General features: G+C 41.3%; 2 protein-coding genes across 4 annotated transcripts; both read left to right on the top strand.

Moving 5' to 3' along the window:
* The first annotated feature begins 145 nt into the window (after positions 1–145).
* mibp (muscle-specific beta 1 integrin binding protein) lies at positions 146–3,967 on the top strand. 3 transcript variants are annotated; one of them, XM_072389518.1, is made up of 8 exons: positions 146–305; positions 1,114–1,204; positions 1,754–1,802; positions 2,063–2,237; positions 2,871–2,942; positions 3,100–3,206; positions 3,364–3,449; positions 3,659–3,967. In XM_072389518.1, the coding sequence occupies exons 1-7, from the start codon at positions 280–282 to the stop codon at positions 3,447–3,449; spliced, it is 606 nt and encodes a 201-aa protein (XP_072245619.1). In that variant the 5' UTR covers positions 146–279; the 3' UTR covers positions 3,659–3,967. The 3 variants fall into 3 exon arrangements, with proteins under 3 accessions (XP_072245619.1, XP_072245618.1, XP_072245620.1); XM_072389517.1 differs by having other exon boundaries at positions 3,656–3,967; XM_072389519.1 differs by lacking the exons at positions 146–305; positions 1,754–1,802 and having other exon boundaries at positions 3,656–3,967.
* A 4,313-nt stretch (positions 3,968–8,280) lies between these two features.
* Positions 8,281–11,877, top strand: loxl5a (lysyl oxidase-like 5a). Its single transcript, XM_072388690.1, has 7 exons — positions 8,281–9,317; positions 9,701–9,809; positions 10,353–10,490; positions 10,964–11,120; positions 11,243–11,338; positions 11,454–11,569; positions 11,661–11,877. The coding sequence occupies exons 1-7, from the start codon at positions 8,345–8,347 to the stop codon at positions 11,665–11,667; spliced, it is 1,596 nt and encodes a 531-aa protein (XP_072244791.1). The 5' UTR covers positions 8,281–8,344; the 3' UTR covers positions 11,668–11,877.
* Positions 11,878–13,921: the final 2,044 nt, after the last annotated feature.

The raw sequence follows: 13,921 nt of genomic DNA, 5'->3' as shown, positions 1-13,921 counted from the left end.
GTATGGGAGGCCCGTATACGACGGAAAAAAAGCACGAGCACGTTGGAGCACGAGAACGCCCCGTGTCTGCGTGTGCCGTGACGCAATACAACTCAGGATGGATATATATACTGGACTATACGAGACAATCAGAGTAGAAGTTGAAGAGAGCCGCACAGCCAGTACACGGCTTGAGTAAACCTTTTTAAGGTATTAATTTGCTGGGTTTTCGTCCCAGGCTTTTGAGCTCGTGACTCTTTGTTCAGTTGACTTTGAGGGAGACCGCTGAGAGAAGAGAAGATGAAATACATTATAGGAATTGGCGGGTAAGTGTGTTTTTATTGTATTAAACACCTAATAATTTCCGAATTTTTTCTATGTACAATTCTATCTTTTTCCGTGTAGAATATAGCAGATGTGTGTCCTATAAACAAACTGAATGACTGACAGCATCGTGTTTGAAACTATAAACATGCTTCAAGTTATTAGTAGAAGCACGCTTAGTCGAATTAGTGGTTTGATTAAATGTATTCTCTCTCATAAAGGTCACTTTAAGATTGCATATGGTTGTTTGAAATGCTAACGTTCATATGTCTTATAAGCTGCCCGCCACAAACCTGTTTAAAGTCCCGTCCGGTTTGTTGTCATAAATCGAGCGGGACTTTTGAAAATCACCGCGAGACTCAGTTAAAAACTGGAGGGAGATTTGTCTTTAGGACCGATCAAAATAAAGGGTGAAACGTTATCATGATCACCGTCATCCTGTACTCTACACATAAATATAAACATGTAAATGAGAAAATCGCACAGTTTGGTTGCAATCAGCTTTGGCACAGTTTCCGTAAACGGAGTAATGCGGTTTGTTGTCCTGTACACATTGTACCAGACAAGTGTGTTTATGAGTGTGTGCGTGATTAGAAATGGAGTATATAATCACACACATGTGCATATTTATCATGTTCAGTTCCATTTTAGGAAGCTTTTGTCTCCTAAAATATAACTGCATATCAACTTTTAAATTCAATTAAAACAAATATAAAATGTAAATCATGGACATCTTAAGCCACATTGTAGCTTCCAGTACATTCATAAAGGACATTTTTTTCATTTTCTTCTTTCCTCTTTGGTCTACAGAGTAACTAATGGTGGTAAAACCACTCTGACAACTCAGTTGATCAAGACTTTGCCCAACTGCTGTGTTGTGCACCAGGATGACTTTTTCAAGGTGAGTTTTAAGAAATGGATAGTCGATGAGTCATTGTGTTTATTTAGCTTCTCTTTTTTCCCTTTGCATGTGAGCAAAGTTGGGGGCGCTGCCATCAGCAGCCTCCCATCCCCCACTCTTTCAGTGCTTTCCACGCTGCTTTCCATGCTGGATGTGGAAATTTCCTACATTTCTATGTGAAGTTCTTTCTGCTTCCATAATGTTTTCCCCTTTAATCCTTTGAATTAGTAAATACTTTTTTGATAGTAATCTAACAGACTTTTAGTTCATCTAAATGACCTTCCTCTGCACTTTCCCTTCATTTGTACTTACTTTTAAGTAATTACGCTCGCCTTTAACCCCCCCCCCCCCCCCGCTTTCTATTTCTCCCCGTTAGCTTACATCTGTAAATTCTACTCTCTTACTTTAGTGCATGCCCTTTGCTGTGTGCCCTTTTTTTCTGCTCTGTCCTCACTCGTTTGGCCTTACTACGCTGGCATGTGAGTGAGATCTGCAAGTGTTCAGAGCTGTGAGGTTGCAGCAATGTTTTATTGGTGACTGTTATTTCAGAAACCCGATCAGATACAATTCGGGGAGGACGGCTTTAGACAATGGGATGGTAAGACTCCACTGTAGATGGCCAGTGACTCATTGTTTATAATACAATCACATATTTGTCCCTTCAAAGTAAAATACCTCACACTTTACATGCATTATAATTAGAACACACAGCACACATATTTAGTTATAGATAACTAGCGTTGCTTCCAAACAACAAACACCATCCCAATGCATTACAGTCTTTGCTTGCATCTACTCTGTTCTGACCTTATTTCTGTCCTTTCTGTCACTTCTCTTTCTTTCAATCTTGCCCCACAGTGATCACAGCTCTGGATATGGAGGCCATGACCAACACAGTCAAAGCCTGGATGGAGAATCCCATCAAGTTCGCCCGCTCCCACGGTGTGCCACTGTCTTCTGTCCCAGATGTGGCCAACCCTGACAAACAGATCCACATCCTGATTGTGGAGGGCTTCCTGCTCTACAACTACCCGTAAGCAGATTGAAATTTTCTTTAATTCCTGTATGGCTGGCTGGATATGGCTGTTTTTGTTTGTGTGAACTGAGGCAGGACAGTTCATCTCGTCCCGTTCTGAATGCACTGCACCGAACAGCCAACATGTAGAGGCATGTTGCGTATCATCCTGTTTTATTCATAAGAAATGCGGTTAGCGCTGTGAGGAATTTGTTAATTTATACAATTAAATTTTTGAAAGTTTGCGTCTCTGTTTTGAATCTGACTCTAAAGTCAGAGTGTTATATCACCACAGATTTCTGTTGGGGGCAACTTGATTGGTATGATTTCTATGAAATTCACGATTACAAACCGTAGAAGGGCGGTGTTATTTCTGTCGTGTCACGTGCTGGTTTTGCCTGCCTACCACTGGCTCGTGTTTATGGACCCCTGCAAGCAGGTCCTGCAGCAATAGATAAGGACTTCAGCAGAAAGAGGCTCTCAGTGGTCCTTCAAGGTGATTGCGGAGTGGTTGGTACTCCGTGTACTAGTGATGAATGTCAGGCACGCTGCAGAGATATAGATAAGGAACAGTACGAACAATTGAACAACTACTCCATATACTTGAGTGCTATGGGACTTTGTTCATTATCTTTTGCGTTTCCCCTCTAGGCCCCTGTTGGATGTTTTCGACAAGTGCTATTACATCACAGTTCCCTATGAGGAGTGCAAAAGAAGGAGAAGGTGAGTTCAAACCAGTTCTTTCATGATTGTGTTCTCTCTGTTTCATATCTGGGTTTCTTTCAGACATCTGCTTTATAAAGACCCTCCTTTTCCCCCCATAACCTAAAAATAACTCTCAAGATATTAAAATATTATATTATTCTTTTGTTATTTTCAGTACAAGGCAGTACACCGTCCCCGACCCTCCAGGCCTGTTTGATGGCCATGTTTGGCCCATGTACCTGAAGCACAGAAAAGAAATGGAGGACAGCGGCTTAAGTTTCGGTACAGTGCAGTCGGTTCATCCAAGAACATATTTATCACATCGCTGTCTTTTGAATTGTACAATATTCATAGCGATATACATATATCTGTTTTATGTTGTAGTTTCAAGGACAATTTCCTAAAATGAGCAACTTGTTCATTTTTATCTGTGTTGCAGAGGACCTTGATGGTTTGAAATCCAAAGACGAGATCTACAACCAAGTGTACGAGGACATTCAGAACAGCCTGCTCAATCGTTTATAGGTGAGAGGATTGAGGAAGTGCGCCTCGGTTTTATTTACGGTACTCGTTCTGGGAAATGTGCCACCTTTGAGGCCCCGTATATTGGCACTGATTGTGAAACACGTCTTTAATGATTAGACTAAGCGGATGTTGACTAAGGTATTAAAATATGTCAAGTGAAGCACTTGGTCTAATTTTATTTGTCCTGTCTTTGTGTTTTTTTGCAGCAGCAGGCGGAGTCCTGTCCACATCTGTACAGACTTTGTAAATAACCTCTGATTTAGTTTTTTTTATGATGTTTTTGTAATTTTATTTTTTGTATAAAGAAAGAAGCAATGTTAACTTATCATTGTCTTTTTATTTACTTCAGATGAACAAGATGTTGTTGTTGTTTCTCCCTTTTGACAAATGATTGTTGAACTAACCATAACTATGTTACTGTTATGTTAAACAATTGACTTGTACTGGACCATTTGTCCACCATTCACTTCCTACTGCAAATAAATACATTAGTTGCTGTCAAGATACAGTATATTAAACATCTTTGTGTTGTTACTGTCTCTAAGAAGTATAATATACGTATGAATGGCACGATAAAGAAGTGATCTCGACTCGATCAAAGGGATCCTGTGTCTGTTGTGGTGTTGGGGGGGCATTTTGCTGACATGGTTGGGTTTTGAGGGCTTCACATGCACCAAATTTCAATCCAGTTAATCACTAATGGGGAAAACTGAGAGACATGTTGGACGATGCGTTCCTTGGCCATTATATACTCTAAATGTGGAAATATCTTTTGGATTAATTGCGCCAAACACTTGTAAAATCAATGCCAAAACACACTAAACCTGCTCTATATTCCATGTTTAGGCCTAACATCCCTGTTGGGAAAACTTTTTTTTTTTCTCCCTAAATTAGTTGCTATTATTAGCCTTTCATCTGATGAGTTTTTCATTACACTGTATCCTGTAATGTTGAAATATTACAAATATAAACAGGAACTTTGAGACTGGTTTGGGGAACAACCAATGAGGAACACCACAAGTGTTGTAAATGAATGAACTAGGTCATAGGGGACTTCATATAGTTCTGTGAGATCCAGCTGGTGTTCTTGATGCCTCCATTACTGTATATAAATAATCTGAGTATGCATCTATTTTAAAAATAGGAAATACTATGAAAGCCTTAGTGTATATCTTTCCTCTCGGGCAGTGCTGTCGCCCTGAAATAGCCGTCCTGGCTTACCTCAAGTAGATGCCTGAGTAGGTCACAGACTAACCACAAGATTTAGACTATTAGCACTAGATTAGCACTACGTGCAGCGCCTGAGGCCCAAGGCACGTGCTGATATCACTTTTACTTTTATCTGTATATATAGATAACAGTAATTTCCCATGTCACTTAAGGGAATACCTTATCCTGTCACAGAGTGACTGGCATTAATTAACAGTTTATAATACCACAGCTAAGAACAGGTCAGGTAAGTAGGAATAGTTAAAGCAGCCTCTTTTCCAAAGTGGATAGAGGTTGAATGATACTTCGATTGGAGGAGCCTATGAACATTTGGATGTTAAAACAGTCTTGATTTTTATTCATGAAGATGCTCAACAGAATTTTGACTCAACTGTACCAACCTTTTGCGACACCTATTAAAGTCACAACTATACTTTTAGCTCCGCCTGAAATCAGCTGTGGGTGCATGTAATGTGTCATGTGCGTGTCATATGAAAATGACAAGGTGATAGTGGTGACGCTCCAACAGGTGGTCGTGGACTAAACCACGCTGGTCTGGATTCATGGTGCTAAAAATGACAGCAGTATGCGTGACGACTGCGAGGACAGACGCGAACCAGAGAAAACTCGACGGGTCACAGATGTAGTTTAGACAATAGAAAATGGTGTTTTTCTGAGTTTTTCTTACTTTTCTAAAGCGATCTCAAACAGATACACTGTGGTGCACAGTCATGACCCAGTGGTCTCAGGTGTGTGTTGGCGTGACATTCTATGCAATAACACTAAGCTATTCATGTTCACCATGCGTACACATGCAAGTGTGAAACAGTGACTACATTATCCCAAGCTGCTTTAGAGTGAAAACAAATCCAGTCTAGACATTTTCCTGGACAAACCTGACCTTGTTACTCCACAGTTTAGTCAAAGCATCTGACCAAAATACCTCAATCGGCACCTTCTTAAATAAGTCCTTTCAGGTAAATACTATTCTGCCCCGAGAGTCAACCATGATACTTATGTCTGTTTTTATGATCTTGGTCCTCAGATGGTTTGCATTTGCACGGACATACAGAATATTGCAGTACAACTCTGAGGTAATCTCGTTAATGTTTTTATCTGCATTGCGTAGAAAAGGGTGCGGTTCCTGTCGCCTTGTGCCACATGGTGACAGTATGTAAAACGTGCACAACGTGTCTCACCACTGCATGTTTAGTTTTTAAACAAAGAGAACAGGTTTGGTTTGAAAAACTTCGACAGAAGGTCTTAGAAATGTATTTGCCCCTTTGTGATTGTTGTGCTTAAAAACAAAATCAAGGAAGTGTTGAAATCGTGTGTGTCAGTGACGTGGACACAGAGAAATAAACTACACAGCCAGAATCTGTCTGATAAGCTGGAGGAATTACGCCACTCTGGTCAAAGCGTACCCGACCTCTGCCCCGTATTCATGTCTCACAACTTTGAGACACTCGAACACACCCCTGTTCCTCACACTCGCTCATAGATCTGTACTCAGGTGGATGGAGGTCTGCATCCAGAGGGCGTGAATAAATCTAGAAGGGGGTTATTTTGATGTTGTTGCAGAGACACATCAGAGAGGTTTCACCTACTTTGACCTCTTTTAATGCTCAGTGCTCCTTTGTCTTTGTCAGTGTTCCCTCCATGCTGCCCGCTACATGTCTTTCTGCACGTCTACGCAGCCAGCATGGCTGGGAAAGAAAAAGAACAAAACAAAGGCAAGGGTGAGAGCCTCTCACATGCTTTAAGACAATCAACAGCTTGTTTACTGTGAGGATCTTGTGCCCAGGGGTTATGGACGTTTTCTGCATTTATTTTTTTAATACAACAACTGAGGAAGAATATCAAACAAAATGTCATATTTGAACTATTTGAAACTTTTTTCTTACTTTTCTAAGTTACCAAACTTTTTTCTTCTGGTTTGTTAACTATGAACAAGAAGTTCTGCTTTTGTAGAGATTTCTAACGTGAATTACGTTTCACTGACCTGACGACCAGTAATGTTGATTAGTTCTTATATCAAACAGACATTAAAAGGCATTTCTGTGCGAGTTGTTTAGACAGCAACCCAAGACAACTCTTCCAGATCATATCTCCACGCTTATCTTGTATAAACATTAACTCTAAAGTGTGTGTATGTGTTCATACAGTCTGTAAAACAAGACCAGAGCGGTCATGTTGCACACAGAAAAATGATGGTATATTTCATCCTTTGAGGTCTTTTGGGCTCTCCTGCTACTAAAGAAACGGTCTTCCATCCTTCTGCTGCATTTCAAACAGGAAATTCAAAAGTTTACATGGCAGACTGCAAATTCTGAAGCCATTACCTCACCAAGAGCTGTACAGGATGAATGCACCCATCAAATCTAATGCACGAGTTTCCCCATCACTAAACAACTGAACAGCATTGAGCTAGTTGAGCAGTTTTATGAGCTACAACGCGGCTCGTCTGTGTTACAGCGTCACCACTTTTACGAGATAAGTGAAGACCAAATGTTAGGCACATGGATCTTGTTAAGATGTTCGTGCACAAGTTTATTTGTTGCTTTTAGTTGGCGTCTGTTCAATTTTCTAAGCTAACCAGAGACTGCTTTAACATGTCTGATATGATGTCTTTATGGAGCTATGAAGTGGGTTTTAGAAATAGTCTGTAGCCAAACATAGGATGTCAGCTGCTTTTAAATAGTACTGTTACACTTCTCTCAGGGCTATAAATATCAGCCTGGCCTGACTTTTAGGTAACCTACACATCATGAGATATAAGGGGGAGATAAAACAGAGATATATTCAAAGTGAGCTTTCTAACATGCAAACTCAGTATCCTGATCTCTTGATTTTCTTTTTCTTGTGTTTACTTAATTCATGTATTCATCATAAGTTGACTTAGAGATTATGTAATGATTGGCTTGACATTTTTCAAGAGGAATAATTACAAATTTGGGACCATAACTTTCTGGTCACTTCAAGAAAAAACAGATCAGATATGCAGCACAGCTCTGGTTGTCTGTGAAGATTTACTGCCATCGTGTGGTGAAGAGACTGTTTGGCACTGTTAGCTCTCTGTTGAATGTGGGCAGGAGGAATATAAGGAAATTCAATTTCAATATTAAATTGCCTGTACATAGACTGTCGGTGTACATATGGGTTATCTAAACCCCAATTGTAACCCGTTTCATTCATGGCCTCCTAAATAAAAGTTGTATGTAAAAGCGTATCAACATCAATCCAGATTTTTATATCCTCAACCTTTGCTTGCACTGCGTTTCCAGTAAAGTATTTCCAGTAGAGTTTCCAAAGATTTGAGAGAGTATCGTGAAATTCAGTGTAGACAGCTGGGGTAAGTTAATGTTAAGTTAAGGTATCATGTTTCTCATCTCGAGATAGTTAGTTAACAGCATTTTTTAACTAAGCAAATCAACTTGGAAGCACTGAAGCCGTGAAACCCACACACTCTGGAGTGAGTGCACCTTGAGCATTTGTTAATAAAGGCAATTTTAGCTCACATTACAACTGCTAAAATTATTCCAAACCAAGCCCTCCTGCGGGTGATGCTGCGTGACGAAGTCAAATGTAATCGCATCACCACTTCACCACATGAGTCTAACTCAAATGTTCGTCGCTTATGTGTCAGTCCTGAAGCTCTTCAGTTAGAGACAGACTCCTAGTGAGCCATGGAGAATTTTGGGTTTGTATTAATTTGCCTATATGTCTTTGTGTCCTGCGGTACTGGTCAGAATCATTTACGCGCACGCGTTGAACCATGGAGACACCGGATTCAGTGGGAGAATAATGGACAGGTGTACAGTTTATTGAGCACTGGGACTCAGTATCGTTTACCTGCGCAGAATAGGAGACGCACCCAGCTGTTATTGACAACAAAAAACGGTTTTAATCAAGTCGACTCGCCTGTTGCGCTCAGATCCACCAGAACCAGGTCTGTCAGTATCGAAGGCGCAGCCACAGATCACTCTGAACAAAACGACCACAGTCAAATGAATATGTCGGTTCTTGGTGCTGACGCAGGTCACTACCTGCTCGCTTCGGGGCGGCCTGGCGCGCAAAGTCAGCCCTCACCGCGTCTTGAAACAGCCAGACGTGTTTCGGGACATCGTTCAAACCAGCCACCCTCAAACAGCAGAGCGATTCAGGAGTTCTCCGGCAGCGGAGTCCCTCGAGGAGGCCGGACTACACTTGGAGATGACGCTGGTGCACAACAGACAAGTGAGACAGTAGGAGCGCAGGACTTCACGCACATGAGTCTGGACAGGGTAGCACCAGAGAGCTCCGATTCACCGGTCACATCTGTATTGGTCACTCCTGCTCAGGACGTTGAGAACTCGCGTCGAGTCCCTCAGCAGACCACCTCAGAAAACGCTCGGGGTGCGCACAGCGTCCAAAGAGCGCGCCCGCTGACCACAGTCTCTCTCGAGTCAAATGATTCTCCCACAGCGCTGTCAAGCAACGCTGTGGAAATACATTTTCCACGTGGAAGGACGGATGCAACAGAGACGAGTGATCCTCAAGATCCGCACAGTATCCATCACAGGAATTCAGTTTTCTATAATGTTTACCCACCAGACCGCAGAAACAGACTGGCGCACCCTCCATCGGGAACAGGGTATGGCACCAGGTTCTTCCACAACGGTGAGACGAGCAAAGAGCACAGACTAGCACAGTAGAATTTTGTCAGTAGAATTAAATGGCAGATTTGAACTCCATCAGAATGATTAGTTTTTAACTAGCAGTGGTGGAGAAATTCCTTCTTAAAGTATTGATAGTATCCAGTGTTTCATTCATTATTCTGCTGCAATGGGTGCAATATGTTATGCAATATCAAACACGAGTAAAACATAAAATCACATGTGCTGTTATGTTTTAACATGAAAAACCTGTTATTATATTATGGAAATGAACAAGTTTGATAATGATTATGTTGATAATTAATGTGCTAATAAAATCACTTGTGCCACTGTTGATACTGTAGTCATTATGTTTGAAGCAACAGGCAACTCTTTTTTAATCTGCAGGTCTCCCAGACCTGATACCTGACCCATACTACATCCAAGCCGCTTCATACATACAGAGAGTGCAGATGTATGCTCTTCGCTGCGCTGCTGAGGAGAACTGCCTGTCCAGGTGCACTGCTTTAATTTACTTTTATCTGCAAATAATGTCAGACATGTTTGCTCTAACATTGACTTAGTCTTTTAGTGACATTTTGCTGGTGCATATGGTAACAAATCACAATTAGTTAAACGTGCACATCTGATTCACAGACATCATCGGGGCTAATGTGTACATGAAAAAATAGCAAAGGTAATCATTAAGATTAATTTGAGGCTACAGTGTTAGGATGTGTGTTGGCCTTCATCCCACTTGGATGCAGCTCAGTTACAGAGAGACTGGATTCAAATTTGGCAACTTCCAGAGATTCTCTCCTCTGATCTGAGCAGACACTTTGCCAAGCCCAATAAACCCTCAAATGAAAGCTAAACGGTTACAGAAAGTTAAAACTACCAAAGAAAGACCGGAAACTGGCCAGTAAGCAGGAAATGAGTTTAATGTGCAGTGAAGTGTACGTTTGGAGGGCAGCGTCTTGTAAAGATGAGGTGGTACAAGTCACTTCCAGCTCAGTGGTGGATGTAATGTTGGCTACCCTCACGTTTCCTGTTCCTTCAGGTCTGCATATCATCCGAGTGTGAGTGACCTCGACTACAGAGTTCTGCTGCGGTTCCCACAGCGAGTGAAGAACCAGGGAACTGCAGACTTCCTCCCAATGAAACCCAGACATGAGTGGGAGTGGCACAGCTGTCACCAGTGAGTTCAGCTAGAACCGCCACATATGAACATAAATAGGGTTATACCTATCAGCTGAAACGGTAAAACAGGTCTTTAACTTAAGTTGATTATTGAAAACTAGAGTTTTGAATATTTAGATGTTACCTCCAATTCCCGTTTCCATAATTCCATTAAGAAAAGTTTCTATTAAACAGCAACGAATAAAACTTTTTGTGGATCTTTTTTTTTTTTTAAAAAAAACACGTTTGACAAAGTGCTTCACAAAAAGGAATAATTACATATACCTATATATAGGTAGAGATGTAGATAAGCAGAGTTTGATCAAATAAACAAGAAGAAACAACAAGAAAGACTTTTTAAAAAAGGGGTTTAAAAGTGGCTGGAGATTTAGTGTGCGCTGAAAACGACAGCAGAAACAGAACAGTTTTCAGGAAAGCTCTCCTTTCTGACTCTGTCCATCTATCTTTCCATTCATCCATCCATCCTCTCAGGCATTACCACAGTATGGAGGCCTTCAGTAACTACGACTTGCTGGAAATCTCCACTGGACAGAAGGTTGCTGAGGGACACAAAGCTAGTTTCTGTCTGGAGGACACATCATGTGACCCAGGAGTACGACGACGCTATGCGTGTACTGCTCACACGCAAGTCAGTTTACTCTCATTCATTTATAATTATGGCTGGGCTGTATTACTTGTAGAATACTATTCATGTACAGCAAATATAGATTAAGCCCAAACATAACTAAGACGAGTTTGGGTTGTTTTTAGGGGCTTGGTCCTGGTTGCTATGATACGTATCACGCCAACATTGACTGCCAGTGGATCGACATCACCGATGTGCCACCTGGAAACTACATCCTCAAGGTGGGATTGTAGAGCCGATTCACTATTAGGATAAGATTAAAACAAATAAGTAATCACATTTGAGGATTCATATCTGCAGCATGTTTTCATTCAAACTGAGTCAACTGTTTTGCAGGTGACAGTGAACCCATCTCAGCTGGTCCAGGAGTCCGATTTCTCCAACAATGAGGTGAGATGCGACATCAGGTACACGGGAGGCTACGTCCAGGCAAGGAACTGCAGGATTGTTGTGTAAGGACACACCGTTTTATTATTCCTTAATTACTGGCATCAGAAGTACAAAATATTGGATACCATTGTTCACGTTTACTCTGTTTTACAGGAACTGACCTGCTGAAGACAGAAATGATGACTTAATAGCCTCTCGTTGGTCTTAATGTACAGCTGCTACTCGTCACTCAAACTATTCTTTGTATTTATGCAATATAATATGCTGTCGCTACAGCCAGTCTATAACATGAAATGTTCTTATTTATGACAACAAATAATATTTTGTAGATTTTTAAGCAATGCAAGCTGTCCTGTTATCTGTCTGTGTGTGTGTGTGTGTGTGCTGTTTTAATTTACTCTGTTAGTCGGTACGGCTGAGTTGGTGTTTACTATAGAGTAAACGGCCGTGCTTACATCCTCTCCCCTGTAATTATTAGTAATCTTTAGGTATTCTAATAATGAAAACTGATAAACAGATATGTGTCGAAGTAAACAGCGTGTGGATGCTTTCATAATGTGAAAAAAACTAATTGTCTTACGCTTGAATTTCTTATGATGTGACTGTACAAATTAAAAAGTATTTTAAACACTGAAAGGGGCTTTGGACTGTTGAGAGCTGCTTTGGGTTTTTATTAGATTTTATAACAGAGGTTATTTGAATTTCTTAAAGCAAAACTCCCGATGGGATCATTTTGGTTGGGATCATTTTCAACAACATAAAATCACGCTGTTCCCATTAAAAGTACACAAGCTGAGGAGCATTTCAGTGTGGGGTGGCTCATTTCTTTGATGCTTTTTGATTGACACACCACAGAGACATACCTGTATTTATACCACTTTGCACGCTTATGTCTCAGAAATGGCAGAAAAACAAACACCACATCGCACCAACAGACTGTTTTGCATGCTTGCCATGATGGATTACAGCAGGTGAATGATTGGAAAAACATTTATTCACCTGGCAGTAGCTCCATGCGAGTCTTCTGGAAATGTCTCGCTTTATTTATATTGTGTATGGAAACAACTTTTCCTTTTTGCTTCTTTTTAATGGTGCCGTTTTCCATCCCAAACTGCACTGCAGTATACCCCTGTGATTGTTAACGTAGCAGGAGGTCATAATGGTGTTTTGTTATATTCCCTTTTTGTCGACCAGCTCTTCAACTACAGCAGAGTAAACCTACAAGTCCTTTAAAACTAAACAAGTGAAGGGATATTTTGTCCTCCAACAGAGGCATTTTTGTGGCAATTGGAAGATTTCAGAAGCTTTAAACCTTAATAAATAATCAGGATTCTTATGAGATGAACATGCAGGCAGGTGGGAGCTGGAATTAATTTGTCTTATGGCAACATCAGGTCACAGTCAGTCACTGACTTCTCCACCTCCTCACATGGTCATGGTGAGAGTTTGTATTCATGAGATCATCTCCATTTCCTATTTTTAAACTTTGCAGGGCAATCAGGTGGAGGTTTTAGACAGTTTTTGAAGCTGCTGCTGCTGACATAAAGATATTGATGCAAAAGATGTGTTCACATAACACAGAGTCGAATCCACTTCACTCCCTTATCCAGCTTACCAAAAATGGCCTCTCTGTTGGAGCCTGATGCCATCTTTGGCCAGAGAGCCCCACAGAGGTGAGCCACTGCTGTGAATCTGAGCATGATGGAGGGTCAGGGCAGAGCCCCCCCTCCAACACACCAGGGACTGTTTGCTCAGGGCAGCCTGCAGAGCGTGCAGGATGGGCAGAGCTGCCGGCCGCCCCTGCTGGAAATGGCGAGGAGAAGAGAAATTCCACAGATCCACAGACGGCCAAGAAAAGTCAACTGCAAACAAGTGACATCAGCAGCTCCTCGAGTGAGCCATTCTTATCATGGGTTGACCGTCTGTGAGGCTGAGCCCAAAGGACTGACTGTCTCAGACTCCAAGTCAACAAGTGTGAGAGCCAGCAGGCTGGAGTGCAGAGACCCATGAAGGACCTCTGTTTAGGATGATCTCTCTTCAGATAAATAAAACATACAACATTTCCATTGTTTGATGCCTCTTTCTTCTGGCGTTTCACTGAATCAATATTACACACGTGCATTAAAGCTTCACAACCTTATTTTTGGTCACTTTTTGGTCTCCTTGAGCATCCTCCTGTGTTTGACAGTTCTGACGAATGTAACATGGGCCTTTGAGGGTTCATCCTTTGCTCCGCCTCTCCAACAGACTTCAGGAAATTCAGACAGATATAAATCGTATGATTCGTCAAACAAACAGGTGGCGTGGTAATTACCGATATTCAAAAGAACAAAGTAGAAACAACCTGTCAGTCTTTTAAGACGTTAAATCAACACTAATAATGAAAAGATCAGCATTGTTTCACACCTGAACAT

This window comes from Leuresthes tenuis, unplaced genomic scaffold, assembly GCF_036924035.1.
Source record: "Leuresthes tenuis unplaced genomic scaffold, fLeuTen1.0.hap1 SCAF_7, whole genome shotgun sequence".
Lineage (NCBI taxonomy): Eukaryota > Metazoa > Chordata > Actinopteri > Atheriniformes > Atherinopsidae > Leuresthes > Leuresthes tenuis.
Note: the sequence above shows the minus strand (reverse complement) of the source record. Positions and strands in the feature narration are given on the sequence as shown.

What these genes read in the sequence shown, in the direction of transcription:
- mibp (XM_072389518.1), top strand. Translation starts at nt 280, where the DNA reads ATGAAATACATTATAGGAATTGGCGG. An exon ending in TTCCTGCTCTACAACTACCC is followed by an intron (nt 2,238 to 2,870) that starts GTAAGCAGATTG and finishes TTTCCCCTCTAG; the next exon opens with GCCCCTGTTGGATGTTTTCG. An exon ending in GAGTGCAAAAGAAGGAGAAG is followed by an intron (nt 2,943 to 3,099) that starts GTGAGTTCAAAC and finishes TGTTATTTTCAG; the next exon opens with TACAAGGCAGTACACCGTCC.
- loxl5a (XM_072388690.1), top strand. Translation starts at nt 8,345, where the DNA reads ATGGAGAATTTTGGGTTTGTATTAATTTGCCTATATGTCTTTGTGTCC. An exon ending in GAGTGGCACAGCTGTCACCA is followed by an intron (nt 10,491 to 10,963) that starts GTGAGTTCAGCT and finishes CCATCCTCTCAG; the next exon opens with GCATTACCACAGTATGGAGG. An exon ending in CGTGTACTGCTCACACGCAA is followed by an intron (nt 11,121 to 11,242) that starts GTCAGTTTACTC and finishes GGTTGTTTTTAG; the next exon opens with GGGCTTGGTCCTGGTTGCTA.